Source organism: Eubalaena glacialis, chromosome 4 (assembly GCF_028564815.1).
Source record: "Eubalaena glacialis isolate mEubGla1 chromosome 4, mEubGla1.1.hap2.+ XY, whole genome shotgun sequence".
Taxonomy (NCBI): domain Eukaryota; kingdom Metazoa; phylum Chordata; class Mammalia; order Artiodactyla; family Balaenidae; genus Eubalaena; species Eubalaena glacialis.
This window is the reverse complement of record NC_083719.1, coordinates 174,952,063-174,975,129: the sequence shown is the minus strand read 5'-3', so window position 1 is coordinate 174,975,129 and position 23,067 is coordinate 174,952,063. Positions and strand designations below refer to the sequence as shown.

General features: G+C 48.7%; 1 protein-coding gene across 2 annotated transcripts; it reads right to left on the bottom strand.

Moving 5' to 3' along the window:
• Positions 1-525: 525 nt before the first annotated feature.
• On the bottom strand, positions 526-22,978 carry HAUS8 (HAUS augmin like complex subunit 8). 2 transcript variants are annotated; one of them, XM_061188681.1, is made up of 11 exons: positions 22,752-22,978; positions 19,706-19,770; positions 15,937-16,004; positions 11,407-11,488; positions 8,305-8,397; positions 7,493-7,587; positions 6,832-6,897; positions 6,567-6,725; positions 5,067-5,208; positions 2,097-2,238; positions 526-952 (listed from the first exon to the last, which is right to left on the bottom strand). In XM_061188681.1, exons 1-11 carry the CDS (start codon positions 22,778-22,780, stop codon positions 760-762), a joined length of 1,134 nt encoding a protein of 377 aa, XP_061044664.1. In that variant the 5' UTR covers positions 22,781-22,978; the 3' UTR covers positions 526-759. The 2 variants fall into 2 exon arrangements, with proteins under 2 accessions (XP_061044664.1, XP_061044665.1); XM_061188682.1 differs by having other exon boundaries at positions 15,949-16,004.
• Positions 22,979-23,067: the final 89 nt, after the last annotated feature.

Below are 23,067 nucleotides of genomic sequence, written 5' to 3'. Positions count from 1 at the left end.
GAAGCCCAAGCGTGGGCTGGACCGATCCTCTGTGCCATAGTCCCGAGTGGGGTGTAGATCGCAGCTATGGCAAAACCGCGTAGGCGTCCCCCAAGGATGGCCACTGGGACTTTGGACTGGATGGGGAATTTCCATTTGAGGGCCAACTCTGAACTTGCTGTGGGTTATTGAACAGAACTGCCCTGTGACTGAAGGACATGAAATCATCTTGAAAGTGAAATACAGTTTACCCTTGAACAACACGGGGTTAGGGGCTGTGCGGTCGAAAATCTGCATAGAACTTATAGTCTGCCCTCCGTATCCGCAGTTATAAATCGTGGATTCAACCAACCACGGATCGTGTCGTGCTACAGTATTTACTACTGAAAAAGATCCACGTATAAGTGGACCTGCAATTCAAACCCACAGTGTTCAAGGGTCAACTGGACTCATAATGTCTGTGAGGTTCTGAGGCTCAGGACCAGCTCTTTGGAATAAGTTGGGACAACACGCGCCTTCCACTGCCCCTTACAGAGAAACCAAGGCTCAACTGCAGAACACTTTTATTTGTTAAATTATCAAACGAGATTATCATACGAAACAATAACTATACGGCTAGGCTAAGTGTATAAAGTGCTCAAGTTTCCAGAACATCATATGTGGGTCACTGCAGGTCCACCCCCTCTCCCCACCCCAAACAAGGGGCACAGGACGTGCTTCCTTCCCCATGGTGTGCAGGAAGGTCCCCACTCCGGTCGGGGACACAGCCTGCGTGTGGATTCACGGCTCGTCGTGGCCCGAAAGGAGCAGGCTCCTTAGCTCTCCCTGAGTTTCCCCACCAATGGCCTCTTCAGGATTGAAATACCACTGGCTGGGGGCCTTGGGGCCCTGGGCCTTTTCCCAGGCCTCCTGGTTGATTAAGGCTGCCTCTTTACTCGCCTCGGCGGAGAGTTCCATAACGTGGGTAAAGCTCCTGTGGAAACAAGACGATGATGAAAGCTTTTCACCCTCTGTGCCCGAGCACCTTCGCAGCTGCGATGTCGGGGTGGGGGGGGCCGGTTCGGGGTGACCCTCCTTGGGCTCGTGGGAAAGCGGCGGTGAATAAGTTTTGTCTGAACAGAACTCAAACAGGGAAGCCCTGAGAGCAGGACCGGGCAGGTGTGAAAGAAAAGAGTTGTTTACTCGACAAATACTTAGGGAATATCAACACTTTGACAGGAACCATCCTAAGAGTGGGAGGCAGAGCCATGAACGGGGGACCATCCCAGCAACCACACAAAACAAACGGCAGTGGGGAAATCAGCACAAAACGAGCGTGTTTCCCCATTCACTCCTGTGACCCTGGCCATCTAGAACACTTTGGTGTGTCTGATTTCATCCCGGGGCACATAGTAATGAAGGAGATGCCATAGCAGGTGGTGTTTATCATGGGTACCTTTCAAACCTCTCAGGCACCTCGGGAAGTACATTTGGCATCGTAAAGGAGAAGAAAACTACATTCTTTTTTGGAAGAGGTGGAGGAAAGCCTCATGGTTAGAAATGTCCTGGAGGAGAGAGAGAAGGGGACCGGGTGGCTTTCGGGGGCTGGACATGGACTGAATGGACCTGGGCACTGGTTACACAAGGGTGCCCAGTAGTGAAAGCCATTGAGCTGTACCGTTACAATCTGTGGCTTTTCTATATGTACTTATACATCAATAAGAAGTTCCTGGGAATTCCCTGGCGGTCCAGTCGTTAGGACTCTGTGCTTTCACTGCCGTGGCCTGGGTTTGATCCCTGGCTGGGGAACTAAGACCTCATGAGCCACACAGAGCGTCAAAAAACTATCTGAGGGCCCCCGAACTGCTGTGTTACCCCAAGGAAGTGATCGCCCCCTTCTATTTTGGCTGCTCAAGAACGCACACAGGAGTTTTGGTTGGGTTGAAGGCATCTTGCCCATTCCCCTCTCCCTGCCTTGCTGGACCCTCGTACCCTCGGCCCCTGCAAACACCAAAGCTGCCCACCCTCCGGAACACAGCACACCTTCCACAGGGCAGCCGCCAACAGCCCATCTCTGCCCGACGAGGAGATGCGGGGAGAGGGGCGCTATCTTTTTTTTTTAATATTTTCTGTAATACCTTTGGAGCTCCAGATCCTTCTCTTGGGTCATTTCCTTGAGTTCCCTCAGCAGGTCCAAGGCCGTCGCGTTTTCTTCTGAGCTGCTGATGCCAAGTTCTCCCAGCAGATGGCATGTGGTCGTCAATTCCCCCTGCAACTTGTCTGGAGGGGAAAAGGGGTTGTCAGCCATGGTTTCAAGGTGCCCCAAGCAATGGATGCACGAGCTGGCTAGCTGACTGTATTTTTCTCCTTTTGCTGGAATGCTCTCATGTTATGCAGGAATTGTGATGAACTCAAACGCAGAAAGGGTCGTGAAGGAAGATATTCGTGCACTGGTACTGCCTCTGTGCCCCTTTGCCTGAGACCACGGGGCTCCAAGATGGTGGGCCATGTGTGTCTGCCATCCAGGCAGTCATCGGAACATACCTGGAATGGTGCACTGGTGTCCTCAGCAGAAGCAAATCCAAAAGACAGAGAAGATCTGGGCTAGGAGTAACTTAAGAACAAACCCACGGTTCCCACTCCCGGTTCCCAGCACTTCTGCCCCCAACGCCCCCCCAGCAGAGAGCCGCCTGCAACCGCGCTGGGTGCCCCCTGCTCTAACAAAACCAGCATCTCTCCGAGGCCAGCACATGTCCCAACTGTAAATTATAACACCTGGGGAACCTTGTAAGTGTTCTTACAAACACATACCTTCTTTGCCAGGGGACTGAACTGTGTCCTCCCAAAAAGACATGTTCAGGTCCTAATCTCAAGTACCTGTGAACGTGACCTAACTGGAAATGAGGTCTTTGTAGATGTAACGGAGTTAGAATGAGGTCATTAGGGAGGGGCCTAATCCAATAACTGGTGTCCTTCTAAGAAAAGGGCAGTTTAGACACAGAGGCGCTCAGAGACAAGGCCATGTGAAGACAGAGGCAGCAGCACAACACTGTAAATCAACTATACTGCAATAAAAATTTTAAAAAACAAAAAACAAAACCAAAATAAAATAAAATAAAATAAAGCTTGGTGACTTCCCTGGTGGTCCAGTGGTTAAGAATGCTCCTTCCAACGAAGGGGACGCAGGTTCGATCCCTGGATCCCACGTGCCGCGGGGCAACTGAGCCCACACGCCGCAGCTACGGAGCACACAAGCCACAACTAGAGAGCCACAGCTACAGAGCCCACACACTCTGGAGCCTGCACGCCGCAATGAAGAGCCCACACGCTGCTACAAAAAGATCCCGCGTGCCACAACTAAGACCCGATGCAGCCAAAAATAAACAAATAAATAAATATTTTTTAAAAGCTTAATAAAAACAATAATAATAAAAAAAAAGACAGAGGCAGAGTTTGAAGGAATGCTCCATGAGCCAAGATTGCCAGACCACTAAAAGCCAGGAGAGAGGCATGGGATGCATTCTCTCCTAGAGCCTCCAGAAGAATCCAACCCCAATGACGCCTTGATTTCGGACTTCTAGCCCCCTAAACTGGGAGGGAATAAATTTCTGTTGTTTTAAGCCACCTGGTTTGTGGTATTTTGTTACAGAAGCCCTAGGAAACTCAAACAGTCCCCAATCCCAACTCCTGGCAACTATCTAGGGCATTTATCAGAGATGGAGACCAAGAGATATAGATGTGCAGTTGGCTGCCGTAATTATAAAATTAGAAACCCGGACACAGATGATGGTTCAACATGGCTCAGTTTTCAAGGTCCCGTTTCATACATATACTATTTCACGTTAGAAAAGGCTTGATTTTACAGTAGTAAAATCAAGCTAAACATGTTCAGGTGGCTCATGAGAACTTTGCTTAGAAATAACCAAACTCTACGTCATATGATACAGCAATCCCAATCCTGGGCATATATCTGGACAAAACTATAATTCAAAAGATACATGCATCCCTATGTTCATAGCAGCACTATTTACAATAGCCAAGACATGGAAGCAACCTAAATGTCCATGGACAGATGAATGGATAAAGAAGATGTGGTAGGTATATACAATGGAATACTACTCAGCCATAAGAAAGAACGAAATAATGCCATTTGCAGCAACACAGATGGACCTAGAGATTATCATAGTAAGTGCCGTAAGCCAGAAAAAGACAAATATCATATGACATCACTTATATGTGGAATCTAAAATATGACATAAATGAACTTATCTACGAAACAGAAACAGACTCACAGACACAGAGAACAGACCTGTGGTTGCCAAGGGGCAGGGGGAGGGATGGAGTGGGAGTCTGGGGTTAGCAGATGCGAACTAGTATATATAGGACCCACTATATGGCACAGGGAACTATATTCAATATCTTGTGATAAACCATAACGGAAAAGAATACAAAAAAAAGAGAATGTATGTGTATAACTAAGTCACTTTTCAGTACAGCAGAAACTACCACAACATTGTATTGGTAAATCAACTATACTTCAGAGAAAGAAAGGGAGGAAGGGAGGGTGGGGTGTGGGGGAGGGAGGGGGGAGGGAGGGAGGACCAAACTGTAGGGCAGCTGTAGACTTGTTTGGGGAAGATACTTGTTCTAAAGAGAATTTTAGGATAGAGGATGGCACTCTTCACACTTGCCGCCTTCTTCAAGTGAAGTATTAGGTGGGAACGCTGTACAGGAAAGGGACCCTCTCAGCTCTGCTTAGAAGGCAGGACAGGGTTGGGGTCGGTGGCCCTGTTGTTCCCCAGCCGCCAAAGCACCTTTGTAGAGACTGCAGGCTCCCCAGGATGCCTTTCAGCAGGACGGGAAATCACTGCGGGGGTCCTACAGACCTAGGTTCAAATCCCAACACAGTCCTTACTCAGGGCATGACCCCAGACAAACCGCAGCCTTGCCCCCTGTGTCCTCTGCCATTTGATGGGGTACGCGCCATCTACCTGAGAGGAGGCCTATGACCTGACACGAATGGATAAAGGTGCCCAGGACACAGGAGATGCCAACACGCACTGGGAGGTTCGTCCCACCCCTTGCCGGGCAGTCGCCCCGTTTCCTACCTAAGAAGCACTGCCCGTCTCCATCCAGGTGGACCGATCTCACAGGCAGTTCATGCCTCGTGGTGTCCAGGGCTGTCGCAAACGTCTTGTATCGTTCCTTAAAGCAGCCAGCTATGGCCTCACAGGGGCTCAGCATCTCGATCTGCAGGCAGAAGGGGAAGGAGCCTGTGGGACGAGGCCCGGCACTCACCTCCCCAGAAGTTTACCAGATGGCACCTGTGAGGTTAAGACACAGCACTGTTCTGCCAGGTCTCCCAGAGAAACTTCCAAGGGTGTGGTGGGCTCTCCCCTCACTCCCAGGTGCCCCCAAGATGGCCCGGCCAGTAGCAAGGTGGCTTGGACCTCCTCACCAGGAACATGTGTCCGCCTTCCAGCTTGTTCCAGGGCTGGGCCCTCAACCGGGGTCACAGTGAGGAGGGCCCGGAAGGCTGGGCCCTCCTGCTTCAGAGCACTGAGCTGACATGCCTGCCCCCACCAAGGCCATGCCCGGCAACCCCCTTTTCCCTTGTACACGCCGTCTGGGGGTTGTAAGGATTCATTTGTTTGACTGTCTTTCCTTTCCCTTCCATTGTGAGTTCCACGAGGACAGGGAGCCTGTTCTCAGCTCAGGGCCAGGCCGCCGGGCACACTCATGTGTACATGCTGGGTGTTACGGGCTGAATTGTGTCCCCACAAATTCCTCTGTTGACATCCCAGCCCCCAGCACCTCAGAATGTGACCTGATTTGGATACTTTACAGAGGTAATTCAGTTAAGGTAGGGTCATTAAGCTGGGCCTTGATCAGTATGACAGGTGCCCTTACAAAAGAGGGAAATGTGGAGACAGACACTCAGAGGGAGAGAGCCAGGTGACGAGACACAGGGAGAAGATGCCATCGACAAGCCTAGGAGAGAAGCTGGGACACATCCTTCTCTCATGGCCCTCGGAAGGAACCAACCCTGCAGACACCTTGATCTCAGACTTACAGCCTCCAGAACTGAGAGAGAATAAATGTCAATTGTTTAAGCCGCCGCGCACTCTGTGGTCCTTTGTTATGGCGGCCCCAGGATACATACTTACTGGGTGAGGAGCCCCATTCCCTGATCGGCCCTTTCTAGGCTCCCAGGGTTCGCTGTGACCTTCCGTGGCGTGGACACTCCCGTCCCAGCACTGACCACACAGCACCAAGCCCAAGTCTCCCACCAGCACCCTGGCCCAACTGGGCAGGTCTGGAGTACATCTGTGTCACCGGGCACAAGTCTCAGGACACAAGTCACAAGAATACATGCCCATGTGTGTTGAAGAGACAGAGCCCTCTTGCTGGTTGGTTCTGACATTACCGCCTTGTCCTCTGATAAACTGTCACACAGCAACACCCAGTGGTGTCAAAAGTCGGGCACAGAGTTAGAGCCAGGAAAGGCGCGACGCTCACGATAAAGGCTCCCTCCAACCACCCCACCACCACCCCCATGGGACAATGCTGCCGGGATGCGCCTCTTGGAGGCTGCGGTCACCCCTGACCTGCGCGTCCAGGACATCTGCCAGCTCCCGCTTCCTCTGACAGAGGAGAAATTGGCGCTTCAGCTCATGGGCTTTTTCCTGGAGCTTCTCCTTCTCTTTGCACATAATTAATAAATTCTTTTCTGCCTTTTCTTCGAATGCAGCAAGACCGCTTTCCATCTGGGAAATGCAAAACAAAAGCTCAGGCCAGAGGGGAGCTCACCTCCGCGGCTGACAGTGGCCACCCTTCCACCCACGACACGCGTGCAGGAGGCTCCATCCTCACCTTCAGGGTCAGCAGAGTCAGGAGTAGTGTTTGGGATTCCATCATTTCCATCGCTTCGGAGAGATCCTTCAGGAGAAGAAAAAGATACTCCTGGTTCCCCGCGAACTGGTATAAAGCCAGCTCTCTTCCCCGGGGAGGGGCAGAATCCTAACACGTCTGTACTTTTTCTCAATCAGTAATTCAACAATTCTAGACTGTGTATCGACTCGTTTCTATTTCCTCATTTAGTCTTTCGAGTCCTCTGTGAAAAGGAAGGTGGCCCTTCCTGCAAGCTGGGCCGTCAAGCAAGAGCTGAAGGGCACCCACCAACTTGTTGCCTTGCCAGAACCAGGACTTGGGGTTCCCACCTGGGTGAGACCACAGCCTGGCCGCCCTCCCTGCCGTGAACAGGGCCTGGCCTCATGTCTTCCCTAGCGTGGCATTGGCAAACAAGGCCTCAATCTCATTTTTCACATGATCCTGCATTTGTATCCCCTCCTGTACATGCAGCTGGGGAAACTGAAACTCTGCAAATCCTCTAAGGATGGGTGAGGGTTTTGTTCTAAAAGGCACAGCTGGCTTGTTCATTCTTGGAGCCCCAGGGTTTCGAGGGGCACGTGGCACAGGGCAGATTTAGCCAACCTGCTATAGTGGCTTCTTCCCTCTCATTTCAGAGACTTACTGGGCTCTTTTTCCTCGAGGCAGAAAATGATGATGACTCAGCTTTCTTTGACATCGTTTTTTCTAATTGTGGAGTCTTTCGGACCACACTTTTGTCTAAGATCAAGAAAAGCGTTTTATCCATAATTTGAAAAGATACATGCACCCCAGTGTTCATAGCAGCACTATTTACAATACCCAAGACATGGAAGCAACTTAAATGTCCATCAACAGATGAACGGATAAAGATGATGTGGTATATATACACAACAGAATATTACTCAGCCATATAAAAGAATGAAATAATGCCATTTGCAGCAACATGGATGGACCTAGAGATTATCATACTAAGTGAAACAAGTGAGACAGAGAAAGACAAATATCATATGATATCGCTTATATGTGGAATCTTTAAAAAAAAAAATGATACAAATGAACTTACAAAAAACAGAAACAGACCTACAGACATAGAAAACAAACTTATGGTTACCAAAGGGTGGGGGGGGGATAAATTAGGAGGTTGGTATTAACATATACACACTACTGTATATAAAATAGATAACCAACAAGGACCTACTGTATAGCACAGGGAACTATACTCAATATTTTGTAATAACCTATAAGGAAAAAGAATCTGAAAAAGAATAGATATATATATGTATAACTGAATCAATTTGCTGTACACCTGAAACTAATACAACATTGTAAATCAACTATGCTTCAATAAAAAAAAAAGAAAAGTGTTTTTAAGGTGAGAAGAGCATATTTTGGGAGCCCTCAGACATGCATTGCAACCCCCAGCTGGGGAAAGGACAGGTACAGCCAATGACTTACCATTAATGGCCGAGAGATCCAGGTCAGGTGGGGCAGTGCCGTGCCCTTCCAGCAAGGTAGACTGCAGGTCGCCTTTGCCAATTCCACTGCTGTCTGTGGGCCCAATGAGAATCCCCAGAAGTCAGCACAGTCAGCAAGATACTCTATACTTAAGCCCAGGAGCAGGTAACTTTTCTGTACAATATCACCTGCTTCTAAAAACTCAGTTTCTTACGAGGGAGCAGTAGAGAAGGCTGAAAAACCTTTGGAAATTCCCACCCATCAATTTGAATATATTTTACAGTAGAACTAGAAAAGAGATGCAGTCTTTATAACTGAAAGATACAAATAAGGCTTTCTGCTTGGTTTAAGTACAAGATGCTGTGTACAAATGAACTTATTTACAAAACAGAAATAGACCCAGAGACATAGAAAACAAATTTATGGTTACCAAAGGGGAAGGGGGGGATAAATTAGGAGTTTGGGATTAACATATACACACTACTATGTATAAAACAGATAAACAAGGACCTACTGTATAGCATAGGGAACTCTACTCAATGTTTTGTAATAACCCATAAGGGAAAAGAATCTGAAAATATATATATCTCTGTGTGTGTGTGTGTGTGTGTGTGTGTATATATAAAAAATATATATATATGTATGTATAACTGAACCACTCTGCTGTAATACCTGAAACTAACACAACACTGTAAATCAACTATACTTCAATTTAAAAAAAAATAAAATAAAATAAAAGATGCTGTGTTCAGGATATAAGAATCTAATAACACATGATATACTTGTTCTGCCCTGTGCTTTTTTTTCCTTCTCCTGTAGCTTCTGGACTGTTCGTCTTCCCTGGGAGTTCCCTTCATCTTTCAGCTTCTATTTAGAAATGTGAAACTATTCCTGATATCATCTAAAATGGGCACTCAGTGTACTGCACGCTTCAACTAAACAAGGGTTCCAGAAGGCTGCAGAAAGAGCAAATGGTATGTAAAACGCACTGTTGTGTTAGCAAGTAAACAGCAAACTATTTAATGAACAACTATGCAGTTGAGGAAACGAATATGTGGAAATGAAAAGAGTGAAGTCACAATACGTATAAGTTATGGTACCATTTGTGTTAGAATTTTTAAAAAATGCTAGGTAGATAAATAAAAATCTATCAAGAGTGGTTGCCTCCTAGGTGAGAAATGGGAACTAGAGGTGGGAGACGATGACTTTTTATTGCGTTTCCACTGGTTTGAATGTTCTGTCATCTCCATGTATAGCATTTCCATTAAGAAAAGTAATTTCCTATCAAACCATACAATGGAACTCAAACAAGCAGTCCCTCTCAATTATCATGACTATGTTTAAATTATGGTTTCTCAGCCTTGGTACTATTGACATCAGGGACCAGATCATTCTTTGCTGCGGGCAGTCCTGTGCACTGTTGGGTGTCAAGCAGCATCCCTGGCCTCCACGCACCAGCATCCCATACCTCCCCCCTCAATAACCCACAGCTGAGAACCCTGATTCATTTATTTATTTATTTATTTTATTTATTTATTTTTGGCTGTGTTGGGTCTTTGTTGCTGCACGTGGGTTTTCTCTAGTTGCGGTGAGTGGGGGCTACTCCTTTGTAGTGTGCGGGCTTCTCACTGCGGTGGCTTCTCTTGTTGCAGAGCATGGGCTCTAGGCGCACGGGGCTCAGTAGCTGCAGCACGTGGGCTCAGTACTTGTGGCTCGCGGGCTCTAGAGCGCAGGCTCAGTAGTTGGAGCACACGGGCTTAACTGCTCTGCGGCATGTGGGATCTTCCCGGACCAGGGATCGAACCCATGTCCCCTGCATTGGCAGGCGGACTCTTAACCACTGTGCCACCGGGGAAATCCTGAGAACCCTGATTTTTAAATGTGGCAGGCCCAGTTTTTGACCCCTCTGGCCATGCCAGCTTTCCCAGCTTCACACATGGCCTTCAACCCCACTGCATGAGAAAAGACTAGAAGGCTGGTTCCAGCTCCATGTGCTTGCTTCTCAATCATGCCTGGGTCAAGGAACAGCACAATTTCTGACAAACATCCAAGCCAGGATCAGCGAGCTCTAGCATGTAGGCCAGATCCAGCCCACTTCCTGTGTTTGTAAATAACTGGGACACAGACACACCCATTTGTGTACACATTGTCTGTGGCTGCTTTCACGCTGCGATAAGGCAGAGTTAAGTTTCTATGACAGAGACCGCCTGGCCTGCGAAGCCTAAAATATTAACCACTGGCTCAGAAAAGTTTTGCTGACCCTTGATCTGAACGATAAAGCAGGAAATCTAAGCTGTAAAAGAACATACTAGTATTCTACTATGGGACTCAAAGTTGTCACCATTTTGAATGAGGGTTTGCAGGCCGAGAAACAGTTTTGCTTTTTGTGACTTGCTCTTATGCAAAAGAAGAGCTGCCCACCACTGCTGGTGAAGCAGGCACCGGAGGACTTGGATGAAGTGCTACTCTGGAGAGGGGCCTTCCCAGACTTCTAGAATTGATGCACACTGACTAGGACTGAAGAGCAAATATACCAACAGCGATGGTCCGAGTGGTAGATCATAAGTGAGCTTCCGCCCTTCTGGGCTACATTCTCCAATTTTGTTTAATAACAAACACATATCATGTCTACCACCAGAAAAACTGAAAGTTTTTCATATCACTTTGGTGAAAGCTTCTAGTAGAAGGGGTATGGGGAGACCATTACGAGGAAGACCCAACCCAAGGTAGTGAGAGGCAGGAAAATGAGGTCTCATACCCTCTCTGAAAGTCCTGCTCTCAGAGCTCTGGTGGGGAAACAGTCACATGATCAAGGAACTGGTACCCCAAGGGAGCACCATGATGGCAATGTGGCTCTTCTCTGGGGTCACACAGAAAGGAAATGACTCCCCCCCCATTCCCCTGCCATCCCCCTTCAGATCTTCATATGCCCCAAATCTGTCTTTACGCTGAAACTCTCTGCCAAGCTCCTTTTCCTCATACTTCCCAGAAAGGAAAGGGAGTTTTAAACTTGCATACTTAAAAACAAAAACAAAAAAACAAAACGCTCATCACTTCATAAGCCTTGGTGCTGTTTCACACCCTCCTTCCATCTTTACGTACCTTTGCTCTTCTGGAGTGGGTTGGGTTTTCTTCCACCTTCAGGCATCTTCCCACTGGCCTTTAATGCATCTGCTGCAGGAGCCTGTTAGGGGAATACATGACATTCAGGGGACAAGACACTTTCCTTCCACAAGAAGGGGCCCCTCTTCAGTTTGCAAGGTCTGCATCTGCTCTTACCTTGAGGCAAGGGATAGATTCAAGGAGTTCCGACATTTAATTGCATACATACAGGATGAACTAATTTTGTCAAAAGGATACCCTCACATGCATAGAACATAGGAAACCACCAAAATGTTTGCTGGTGATGATCTCTGACATGGCAGATTACAGATGACTGATTTTCTGTATAATTTTTAGTACTGGCCAGTTTAGGAAAGAGAACATATTACTTCGGTTGTCAGAAAAAACAAAGCTTTTGTACAGATATTAATCTTCAAAACTTATTAAAAAAGCAAGCAATGCATGGAGCTAGCAAGCCACTATAACAATATAAAAGCAAAAAGAGGGAATTCCCTGGTGGTCCAGTAGTTAGGACTCGGCACTTTCACTGCCAAGGCCCAGGTTCAATCCCTGGTCAAGGAACTATGATCCCACCACAAGCCACGTGGCGCGGCCAAAAAATAAAATAAAAAAAAGCAAAAAGAAGACCTTATAAAGAGTGAGAATATTTTGATGTACAGACACCACTCCTATTCAACCTCGCATTGGAAGTCCAGGAATAAGAAATAAAAGGCAAACAGGTTACAAAAGAAGAAATAAAACTCTCTTCTTGCAGACATGACTCTTCACATAGAAAATCTCAAAACATACTAAAAAACACTACTAAAACTAACAAGTTTAGCAAAGTTGCAGGATACAGGGTCAATATAAAAAGATATTTCTAGCAATGAACAAGTTTGGAAATTGAAATTAAAAGACAGCACCATGGGACTTCCCTGGTGGTCCAGTGGGTAAGACTCTGAGCTCCCAATGCAGGGGACCCAGGTTCGATCCCTGGTCGGGGAACTAGATCCCACACGCGTGCCGCAACTAAGAGTTCGCATGCCGCACCTAAGAAGTCTGCATGCCACAACTAAGAAATCTGCACGCCGCAACTAAGAGTCCACATGCCACAACTAAAGATCCCACGTGCCACACGAAGATCCTACATGCCGCAACTAGGACCTGGAGCAGCCTAAATAAATAAAAAAATAAATTAAAAAAAAAAAAGTACCATGTAAAAGTTCCGAGCAAAGAAAAAAATTTTGTAACTATGTGCGGTGATGGATGTTAACTAGATTTACTGTGATGATCATTTTGCAATATTTGCAAAGATTGAATCATTATGTTGTACATCTAAAACTAATATCGGGACTTCCCTGGTGGTATAGTGGTTAAGAATCCACCTGCCAATGCAGGGGACACGGGTTTGATCCCTGGTCTGGGAAGATCCCACATGCCACAGAGCAACTAAGCCCGTGTGCCACAACTACGGAGCCTGTGCTCTAGAGCCCGTGAGCTACAACTACTGAAGCCCGAGTGCCTAGAGCCAGTGCTCGGCAACAAGAGAAGCCACCGCAATGAGAAGCTCAAGCACCACACTGGAGTGTAGCCCGCACTCCCCACAACTAGAGAAAGCCTGCACACAGCAACGAAGACCCAATGCAGGCAAAAATTAAAAATAAATAAATAAAATTAAAACTAATATAATGTTATATGTGAATTATTTCTAAACAAACAAATAAAATTTCTTCAAGAAAGAAAGAAAAAAAAAGATAGTACCTTGCATAATAGCAATAAAAAAACACCAAATACTTAGTTGTAAACCTAAGCAAACATGGGGAAGGTCTGTATGCTGGAAATTACAAAAACACTGATGAAAAAAATCTAAGATCAAATAAAGGGAGAGGTATACCATGTTCATGGATTGAAAGACTTGGGTGTTTTTAGGATGTTATTCTCCCTGAACTAATGCATAGATTCAATACAATTAAAATCCCCGAAGTTTTGGTAGGAAATGGCAAGCTAAGGCTAAAATTCATATGGAAAGGCAAAGGAACTAGAAGAGTCAGTTTTGGAAAAGAACAGAGTGGGAAAATTCACACAACCCAATTTCAAGACTTACTATAATACAAAGCTACAGTAACCTGGGCAGTATGGAAATGGACTAAAGATAGACATGTAGAACAATGGAAAAGAATAGAGTCCAGAAATGATGCATACATATATAGTCCATTGCTTTCCAACAGAGGTGATGAGACAATACAACAGGGAAAGGAAAGTCATTTCAACGAATGGTGTTGGAACAAGAGGACATCCATACACTTAAAAACGAACTTTAATTCCATCATCACACCAGATACAAAAATTAATTCAAAATGGACCACAGACCTAAACTCATATAGAAGAGAACATGGGAGAAAATCTTTATGGTCTTGGGTAAAGCAAAGATTTCTTAGGACACCAAAAGCACATTTCATAAAAGCAGAAATCGATAAATTGGACCTCATCAAAATCGAGATCTTCTGCTCCTCACCAGACACTTAAGAGAATGGAAAGCCAAGCCACACACTGGGAGAAAATATTTGCAAATCACCATAAAGAGTTGGTATCTAAGATATAGAAAGAGCCCTCAAAACTCAATAATAAGAAAACAAACAACTCCATTTTTTTTTAATGCGCAAAAGATTTGAAAGGACACATCACCAAAGATATAGGACTGGCCAATAAGCACATGAAAAGATGCTCAATATCATTAGCTGTTATGGAAATGCAATTTAAAACCACAATGAGATACCACTTCACACCCACTAGAATGGTTTCAGTCCTAAAGTACTGACTCTCCTCTGTGGCTCATGGGAATGTAAAAAGGGGCAGCCACTTTGGATAACAGCTGTGCAGTTACTTACAAAGTCAAACAGACATTTACCCTACAATTCCCCTCCTGGGAGAAATGAAAACACATCCACACAGAATTCTGCACAGGAATGTTTAAGGTGCCTTTATTCCTAATTGCCAAAATCGGGAAACAAACCAAATGTCCTTTGCCAGGGAATGGCTGTGCACACTGTGGTCCATCCATACATTGGAATATTCTTCAGCCATCAGAAGGAACTAGCACTAACTGTAAAAGACAATGACAGGGAGGGACCTTTATATGAAAGCAACCAGACTGCAAGAGTCTGCATCCTGGGTGGCACCTTTTAAATGAGCCTACTGCAAAGGCAAAGTTACAGGGACAGAAAACAGATCATGGTTGCCTGGGGTGGGGAGGGGCTGGTTCCATGGGAGCACAAGGGGACTTTGCGGGGGGCGGGGGGGGGGGTGGTGGTGACAGAGTGTTCTCTATCTTGACTGTGGTGGGTCTGTGACTGGATGTGTTTGTCAAAACTCAGAGAACTGTACGCTGAAGAGTGACACTTCCTCTATGTAAATTACACCTAAATTTAAAAGATGAAAAAAAAAAGAAAACGGAGAAGCTCTTAAAGATCTAAAATACTAGAGCATGCAAACACAAGGAGGTGCTGTAACCAAGTCTGCCAGGCAATGTTAAAATTATGAAGTGTGGACTAGTATCCTCTGTTGAAAATCATTTCAATACTGTAAACCATGGACTCTGGGTAAGGATGTGTCAATGTAGGTTCATCGACTGTAAATATGCCCCACTCTGGTGTGGGATGTTGACAATAGGGAAGCTACGCATGTGAGGGGGCAGGCAGGGGGGTGTATGAGAAATCTCTGTACTTTCCACTCAGTTTTGCTTTGAACCTAAAACTGCTCTAAAAAAATTAAGTCCATTAAAAAAAAATCACTCCAAGAAGCATATCAGTTTGCGTAAAGGTATCCTTTTTCTTCAAGCCAAATCTTAAGCCACATTAACCTGCCATTCACCCTATCAGAGTAAAAGAAAGGCAGCAGAAATTAATATTTAACTAAACTTTATCATAAACAAAGATTTGGAAAATGGAATAACACAACCTTCACCACACTATCAGTACGTACACACTGAAACAAAATATGTCATTGGGTAATCTAATGATTATTTTCATTAAACATCACACAAAGCAGGTTCCCAAGTTGTTAAGTGTTCCATGCCATCATTTTCAATGGTTTCATCATTTCTGTGGTGTGGCTAGTTCACTGAACTCTTCCTGTAACACTGGGTGATTCAGCCATGTCTTTTTTCCCCTAAAACCCTTTCTCTAAAACTCTACGGGTATTTTTTACAATACCAGCCAAGGCCAGGTAACCACGTGCCAGGCATTAGACAGAACTGTTTCAGGACAGAATCCAGAAAGGAATTACCGGGTTGAGAGACAGGAATAATTTTATGATTCACTAGAGATCATGGCTTTGCAAAAGAGATTCTCAAAGTGATCAGCCACCCACGACAGAGATCCCTGCCTTGGCACGAAGGGCATGACAGCCCCAAAGGCAACTGGACCAAGTCCCCAAAATGCTTCTTTCAGGACCAGGCTGTGTCTGGCCAGCGTGACTTGTCTCAGAATTCCAAGTTTGTCAAAACTCTGTTCAGAACTGTTTCAAACGTACATTGTATGTTACCTTTTTGGTGGTTTTCTTCTCATACTGCAAGTACCGGGACTCGACCACTCTTCCACCTGTGGGGGACACACTTGGTTTATAATTAAACTATGACATGGACTGTGAGGACCCACCATGCACCTAGGATGCCCACCCCCCACCCCGAGAGCTGCGTGCTATCAGCCCTCCCCGCTCAGCCTCAAGCACGTATGGGACACCTACTGCATGCAAGAACATATATGGAGGGAGTTCCCTGGTGGTGCAGCGGTTAAGAATCCGCCTGCCAATGCAGGGGACACAGGTTCGATCCCTCGTCCAGGAAGCAACTAAGCCCATGCACCACAACTACTGAGCCTGCGCTCTAGAGCCCACAAGCCACAACTACTGAGCCCTCATGCCACAACTACTGAAGCCTGTGCACCTAGAGCCCATGCTCCGCAACAAGAGAAGCCACCGCAATGAGAAGCCCACGCACTGCAACGAAGAGTAGCCCCCACTCGCCGCAACTAGAGAAAAACCCGCACGCGGCAACAAAGACCCAGCACAGCCAAAAATAAATTAAAAGAAGTAAATAATAAATTCTCTTTTAAAAACTTTTTTAAAAGAACATATATGGAACACCTACTGTATGCAAGAACATTTATGGGATACCTGCTGTATACAAGCACCAGGGCTAGAGGCGGAGACACAGAGACCCACAGGAGCTACGATCGAGGAAGATCAGGAATATGTGCCAAAGATCAAAACAGAAAGTGGACTCAGGGGCAGGGCAGGGAAAGTAAGAAAGATCTTCCAAAGATGGCCACCTGCTCTCCTCCTCTTCCCTCCCCAACTCACTCCCTGTGGTCATGACCCCAACTGCCCTTCTCCCACCCAAGCCCATCTATGACCCACTCATGGTACTGCCTCTCACATCCCCCACACCCCTCACCTAGCTCAGGACCGCTCTCCTGAGACACGCTAGGCACCGATGCTCTTCTTGGACACGTCTGTATCCCTTGGTGACAGCCCAGCCCCAGGTGCCCTTCCACCCTGACACTGGGGCGCTGAAGGTGTGTGAAGGAAACCCATGTGTCCCCCCAACCTCCAGGGGCTCTCGCTGCAGCCCCTGTGATCATCCACAGTCCTCTGTTCTGATCCCCCAGAACCCTCTCCCAGACCCTCCTGCCCACTTCCTACACCGGGCCATCCCTCTGGTCAGCTGGTAACCTGTTTCCTACTTCATTGGGAAGACAAAAGCAGCCCCAGGAGATCCTCCCACCTGGGCATCTAGCTGCCTCCCAACCTCAGGGCCATATCCTGGGCCCCCCATGTGGAGCGACCTCTGTGCTTTAGGGTAAAACAAACCCCCCACCCTGGGTGCTAGAGCCCAGCCCTCACTCCATTAGGAAACTGCCCTGGCAACCCCTCTCCCCCTGCCCCACCCTGTATCACCCCACTTCCTCTCTCCAATGGTCACACTACTCATCCCCCCCTCCCCTCCCCCCCCCCACTTCTCTGCTCCCCTTTGCCATGCCGGATCCTCTTCTTCTCCTCCCTCCTTCCCTTGAATCCCCCCGCACCCCAGCCTGGCTCTCACAGTCACCACGGCACCAGAGAAACTCCTTTCACCCAGACCACAGAGATCTCCCTGCTCTGATGCCCACCCGCCCCTTCTCAGTCCTTGTTCTGAGCCAGCGGCAGCGCTGCACACAGCGCTCACTTGCACCCTCCTTCTTTTTCTTTTTCTTTTTTTTAATTTATTTTATTTATTTATTTTTGGCTGCACTGGGTCTTCGTTGCTGCATGCAGGCCCTCTCTAGTTGCAGTGAGCGGGGGCCACTCCTCGCTGTGGTGTGCGGTCTTATTGCAGTGGCTTCTCCTGTTGCGGAGCACGGGGTCTAGATGCATGGGCTTCAGTAGTTGTGGCCCACGGGCTCAACAGTTGTGGCCCACGGGCTCAGTAGTTGTGGCTCGTGGGCTCCAGAGCGCAGGCTCAGCAGTTGTGGCACACAGGCCCAGTTGCTCCGCGGCATGTGGGATCTTCCCGGACCAGGGCTCGAACCCGTGTCCACTGCATTGGCAGGGGGATTCTCAACCACTGTGCCACCAGGGAAGCCCTGCACCCTCCCTCTTGAGACGCTCTGTCCTCCAGGCTGACTGGCCCTCTGGCAACTGCAGCAGGCTGTCTTCCGGGTCCATTAGCTGGTGAAGGGTGAGTGCCTCCAGACACCTTGCAGGTCCCGTGTCACCTGTTCCTCCAGCCAGCGGGCACATGCCACCCCTGCCGCCTTCACGACTCTGCTCGGCCCAGCCCCTCCCTTAGGCCGGAAGCTACCCCCATCCTGCTGTTTTATCCACAGCCACTGTCATTGTCCAATACACCCTGTGTCTCCTTATGTCTCCTGATTCACCGCCTGTGTCCAGGGTGGCAAGCCCCCTGAGGGCAGGGATTCTTGTCTGTTTTGCTTGCTGCCACGTTCCACCACCTCACAGGGAGGAGGTGCTCAGCAATGTGTCAAATGCATGATTCTGCGCTTTTCCTAGGTGCCCCCAGAGCTCAGGGGTCTCCCTTTTTACCAGGGAGAGTGATGTGGTCAGTGTCACCTGCCTTGACAGTTCAGTCCCGAGACTGGGATTTCAACTACATTATCTTCATGCCCTAATTTGCATCCTTCTTTAGATGGGGGTTGCAGCCGCAAGCTTGAGTGGAAAAGAGGTACAACCACAGTTAACAGGCTGCCTGGAGCTGGACACAGAGGTGTTGGTTGCCCCGGGCGTGCCCCAGGCAGGGATGAGCCGTGCCTGCAGGGAAAGTGGCTCAGACATTCAGGCAGGAGGCACCTAAGGGTTGAGGCCAGGACCAGGTGGGGTCCAGGGGAGAGAATCGAGCCACACCTAGGGTCTGCCACTGGATGTCCAGTGAAGGATTGGGGCGAAGGACACCCCCAGTTCCAAGAGGGGGAGACCATCCTGCATTGGGTCTTTCTAATACCATCAGCAAAGGGTAGGAAGGAGGCTCTGGGTTCCTTGCACAGTTGAAAAGCAGTTTCAAGTTTCTGGAAAACTAGAATGCACCTGTTTGTTTTCAACAGTGGTGGATTTTCCACAGAAGCAATGTTATAATGAAGGATATAATTTGCGTCCAAGAACTAGACCCTGTGTAAATATAACAGATGTTACAGACCAGATCATCCAGCGATGCTGTGATGCTGTAACATATAAACCTCCAGCCATTTGGAACTGGAATTCTGCTCCAAGTTCTCTGAGACCTGCACTAGTGCACAGGCATAAAACAATACTTCATCATTAACAGAGGCCTGAGATCCAACGTGGGAGATGCTTGGGTCTACAGCCCCAAACTGGGCACTGCCAAGAGTCAAGGGGGGCTGTTGACAGTGACCCCGGACCCACAGGTGGACATCGGACGTGTGGGCACCCCCAAGGGTCTGACGCGCTTACTGAGAAGAAACAGACTTTGATGTTTCCTAACGAATTCAGCTCACACTCTCCTCACCCACACTTCCAAGTGATGAGTCCTGGGTACAACCCGTGACCCCCATGGCCGGAAGGGCCCACTGCCCTAGATGACCCCACCAGGTCCTGCCACACCCCTGGCTGCAGGGCTGGGTAACCAGACTTGGGGTCCCCAAAGGTGTGACTAGAAAGGGGTAAAGCCCCAGCTCCCCTGCTCTGGCCTGTTTTTCTCTTCCCCAAAAGCACTTACTTGGGGGGAAGAAAAAATCAGTTTTTATTCCAGTGTATTCCATTTCAAAAGGGAGATTCCAATTTTACTCACCTTGTATTCTTCTTCCTCTCGTCTTAGCACCGCTAGGAGTACTGGGACCCCCTGCAGAAGGCTTCCTGAAAGAGGGAAACGGGGGTCTTGTTAATGCAGTTGGATAGAAAGCTCAGGGAAGCCAGCCAGGAACCTGGGCTTCCTCGGGACAGCCCAGTCCCAGCACCCACCACCCATGCCCATCTCTGCGAGGTGGGGCCGCCTCCATGGCAGGAGGAAAACGGAGCCCCAGCCCCATCACCTGGGGACAACACCTAAGTGAGAAGAGCGAGCATTTCTGCCGAACCTCAAAGGTCTCGATCTCATTAATTCGTCGGGCGTTTGTGTGTCAGCTGTATACCACTGAGGATACAAGGTGAACAGCAGACAAAGCTCCTTCCCTGAGAGGGATGACCAGCATTTTCCTATCAGGCAAGCGTGAAGAGGGAGCACTCCAGACAGGTAAACGGGTGGGGATTGGGGGTGAGTGACAAAGAACCATTTGCTCAGGTACATGAGGAAGGATATTCCCAGACAGGGATCACCAAGACCATGGGCACAGGCGCAGAGGAGAATGATGCGGAATTGGAACTGATCAGCCCTATGGCTTAGCTGGAGAAGACTGAATTTGAGGAGGGGGTGAGGGATGATACAAACATTCAGTCCCTAACAGCCTGGCAGACAGGAGGCACTTGATAAATATTTGTCAGACAAATAACTCAGGGGTGCTCACTTGAGGGCAATTCTGACTCTTAGGAGACATTTGGCGATGTGTGAAGACACCTGTGATTGTCACAACAGAGGGGGCTGTTATCGGCTCAGTGGGTAGAGACCAGGGATGCTGCTCAACACCCTACAAGGCACAGGACGGCCCCCATCACAGAGATGATCGCACCCCGGATGTCAACACTGTCACGGTTGGGGGACCCCTGGCATGGTGAAAGAGTGATCGAGAGCGCGGGACGGAAGTCTGCTGCAAAACTCCTGTCAAGAAATAATGAACCCTGGGGCTTCCCTGGTGGTGCAGTGGTTGGGACTCCGCCTGCCAATGCAAGGGACACGGACGGGTTCAAGCCCTGGTCCGGGAAGAGCCCACATGTCGCGGAGCAACGAAGCCCGTGCGCCACAACTAACTAAGCCTGCACTCTAGAGCCCGCGAGCCACACCTACTGAAGCCCGCGTGCCTAGAGTCCGTGCTCCGCAACAAGAGAAGCCACTGCAATAAGAAGCCTGCGCACCTCAACGAAGAGTAGCCCCTGCTCGCCTCAACTAGAGAAAGCCCGCGCACAGCAACGAAGACCCAATGCAGCCAAAAATAAATAAATAAATAAAAAAGAAATAATGACCCTGAATACTATTAAGTCCTAAAAAGGAATGAAGTACTGATAATGCTGAAACGAATTAATCTCAAAAATGTTATCCGGAGTCAAACAAGCCAGGCACTAAGGCCACGTGGTGTATGATTCCATGGATATGAAATGTCCAGAACAGGCCAATCCAGAGAGACAGAAAGCAGACTGGTGGTTACCAGGAGCAAACTGAGGAGCATGAAGGATGGGGGGGGGGGGGGGTGGTGACTGCAAATGGACACAGGGTTTCCTTCTGGGCTGATGAAAATGTTCTAGAACTAGGCAGAGGTGGTGATTGCACAACGTTGTGAATGTCTTAATGCCATCGAATTGCTCGCTTTACAATGGTTAATTTGACGTTATGTGCATTTTGCCTCAATTTAAAAAAAGAATGAAGCCTGACATGATAGAGGAGAGGGTCCCATGAAGTAGGAATCACTGACTAATCAGCTGGTGGGTGTGGGAGAGTCAGGGATGCCTCCCAGGTGTCCAGTCTGGGCGAGCGGGATGCCAGGCAGGGGTCTGGGCGCTGTAAATCCTGCTGTCGTCACAAGATGGGCTCCACTGGTGACAGCAGTGGTGGTCCCCTTGCTCAGCTCACTGCAGCCACCTTCTGTGTAGTGGGCTCTGGGGACTCCAACGTGAGACCCAGGCCATGCTGGGGGGCACCTCCAAGCCACAGTGGGGAGAGGCAACTTAACAAATGCTGGCTGGGTGCCAGCTGCTCTGCTCCTTCATGGAATCCTCCCGACCCTACAAATACCTAACTGTTCGCCTGCTTTATCTTTGTTTTCCAGACAAGGACCCAAAGCTTATACAGATCACCCCTGGGGAGTCTCAGAGCTGGAAAGAGACAGAGCAAGGATTCCCTCTGGGGTCTGAGCCAGGGCTCTGGAGCCAAAGCAAATGGACTTAGGCCAAACCTGCAGGGACACTGGGTGGGGGAGGGGCGTCACTACATATATTCCAGCCTCAAGTACTTCCCCTGAACCTCGGAGAGGCTAACGTCAATCTCACAGCTAGGACAAGGGGCTGTGGAGTAAACAAGTGATTTCACATGGCCCACTAAATTTTAATTCGCACAGGCACAATAAACATCGGCAGAATGAACAAAGCCCAGGAATCACGCCCGGCACCAGGTCATTGTTCGACGTCTGTCTCCCTTGTTCTTGTTGTGTGAGCCCGGGCAAATGACCTTCCCTCCCTAGGCCTACATCATCTCATTTGTAAATGGGGAGAATAGAAAAAAGCGTGTGGGAGAATGAAAGGAGATACTTCAGTGGTCCAGCAGTTATCCACTACAAAGCGGTAATCGTAATAGCGACGGACCACACTTAGGGGCCAGCCACTATTCTAAACGCTCTTAAGCCTCACACTAGGCCTACAAAACTGAACGGCAGCGTCATCAGCCCGGTTTCGCGACGGAGGAAAGCGAGGCACAGAGAGGTTAAGCCACTCGCTGGAAATCGCCCCGGATCGAAACGGCTGACCAGGGACCCGAACTCGCCCTAACGTCCTGAACCCACGCTCCCGAGCATGCGCAAGGCCGCATCCCACCTCCCAGAACTTGCGCATCTTCGGTGGTTCTTGGAGGAGTCAGAGCCGGACTCACGCCAAGGACCCTCCCTCCCCAACTCTGCTGCCCCTCTGTCCCCAGCCCTTGACCAGGGCCCTCCAGCTGGCACCCATAAACCCAGACCCACGGCGCCTCGACTCACCCAGCACCACGCCCCGAGGTATCCGCCATTTTCCCGCCTTCAACTCAAAGGCCGGGTCTTCAAGTCGAATCCCCCCGCCCCCGCCCCGACCAGGCCATATTGCGAAGCTACGAGAGGGGTGGCCGCGGGCCGTGTAGAGCGTGGCTGTGGGCGGAGCGGGCGCCTCCTGCGCGCGCGTCTCTCTGTCCTCCCCTCACACTTGGTTTCGCCCAGCAGCGGCAGGGGGCGGTGACGAGGCCGGGTCGGAAGTGATGGGCGGGGATTCGTGTTTCTCCGCCCCCTTGGCGCCCTGGCGTCACGCCCCCGGGCCCTCCCC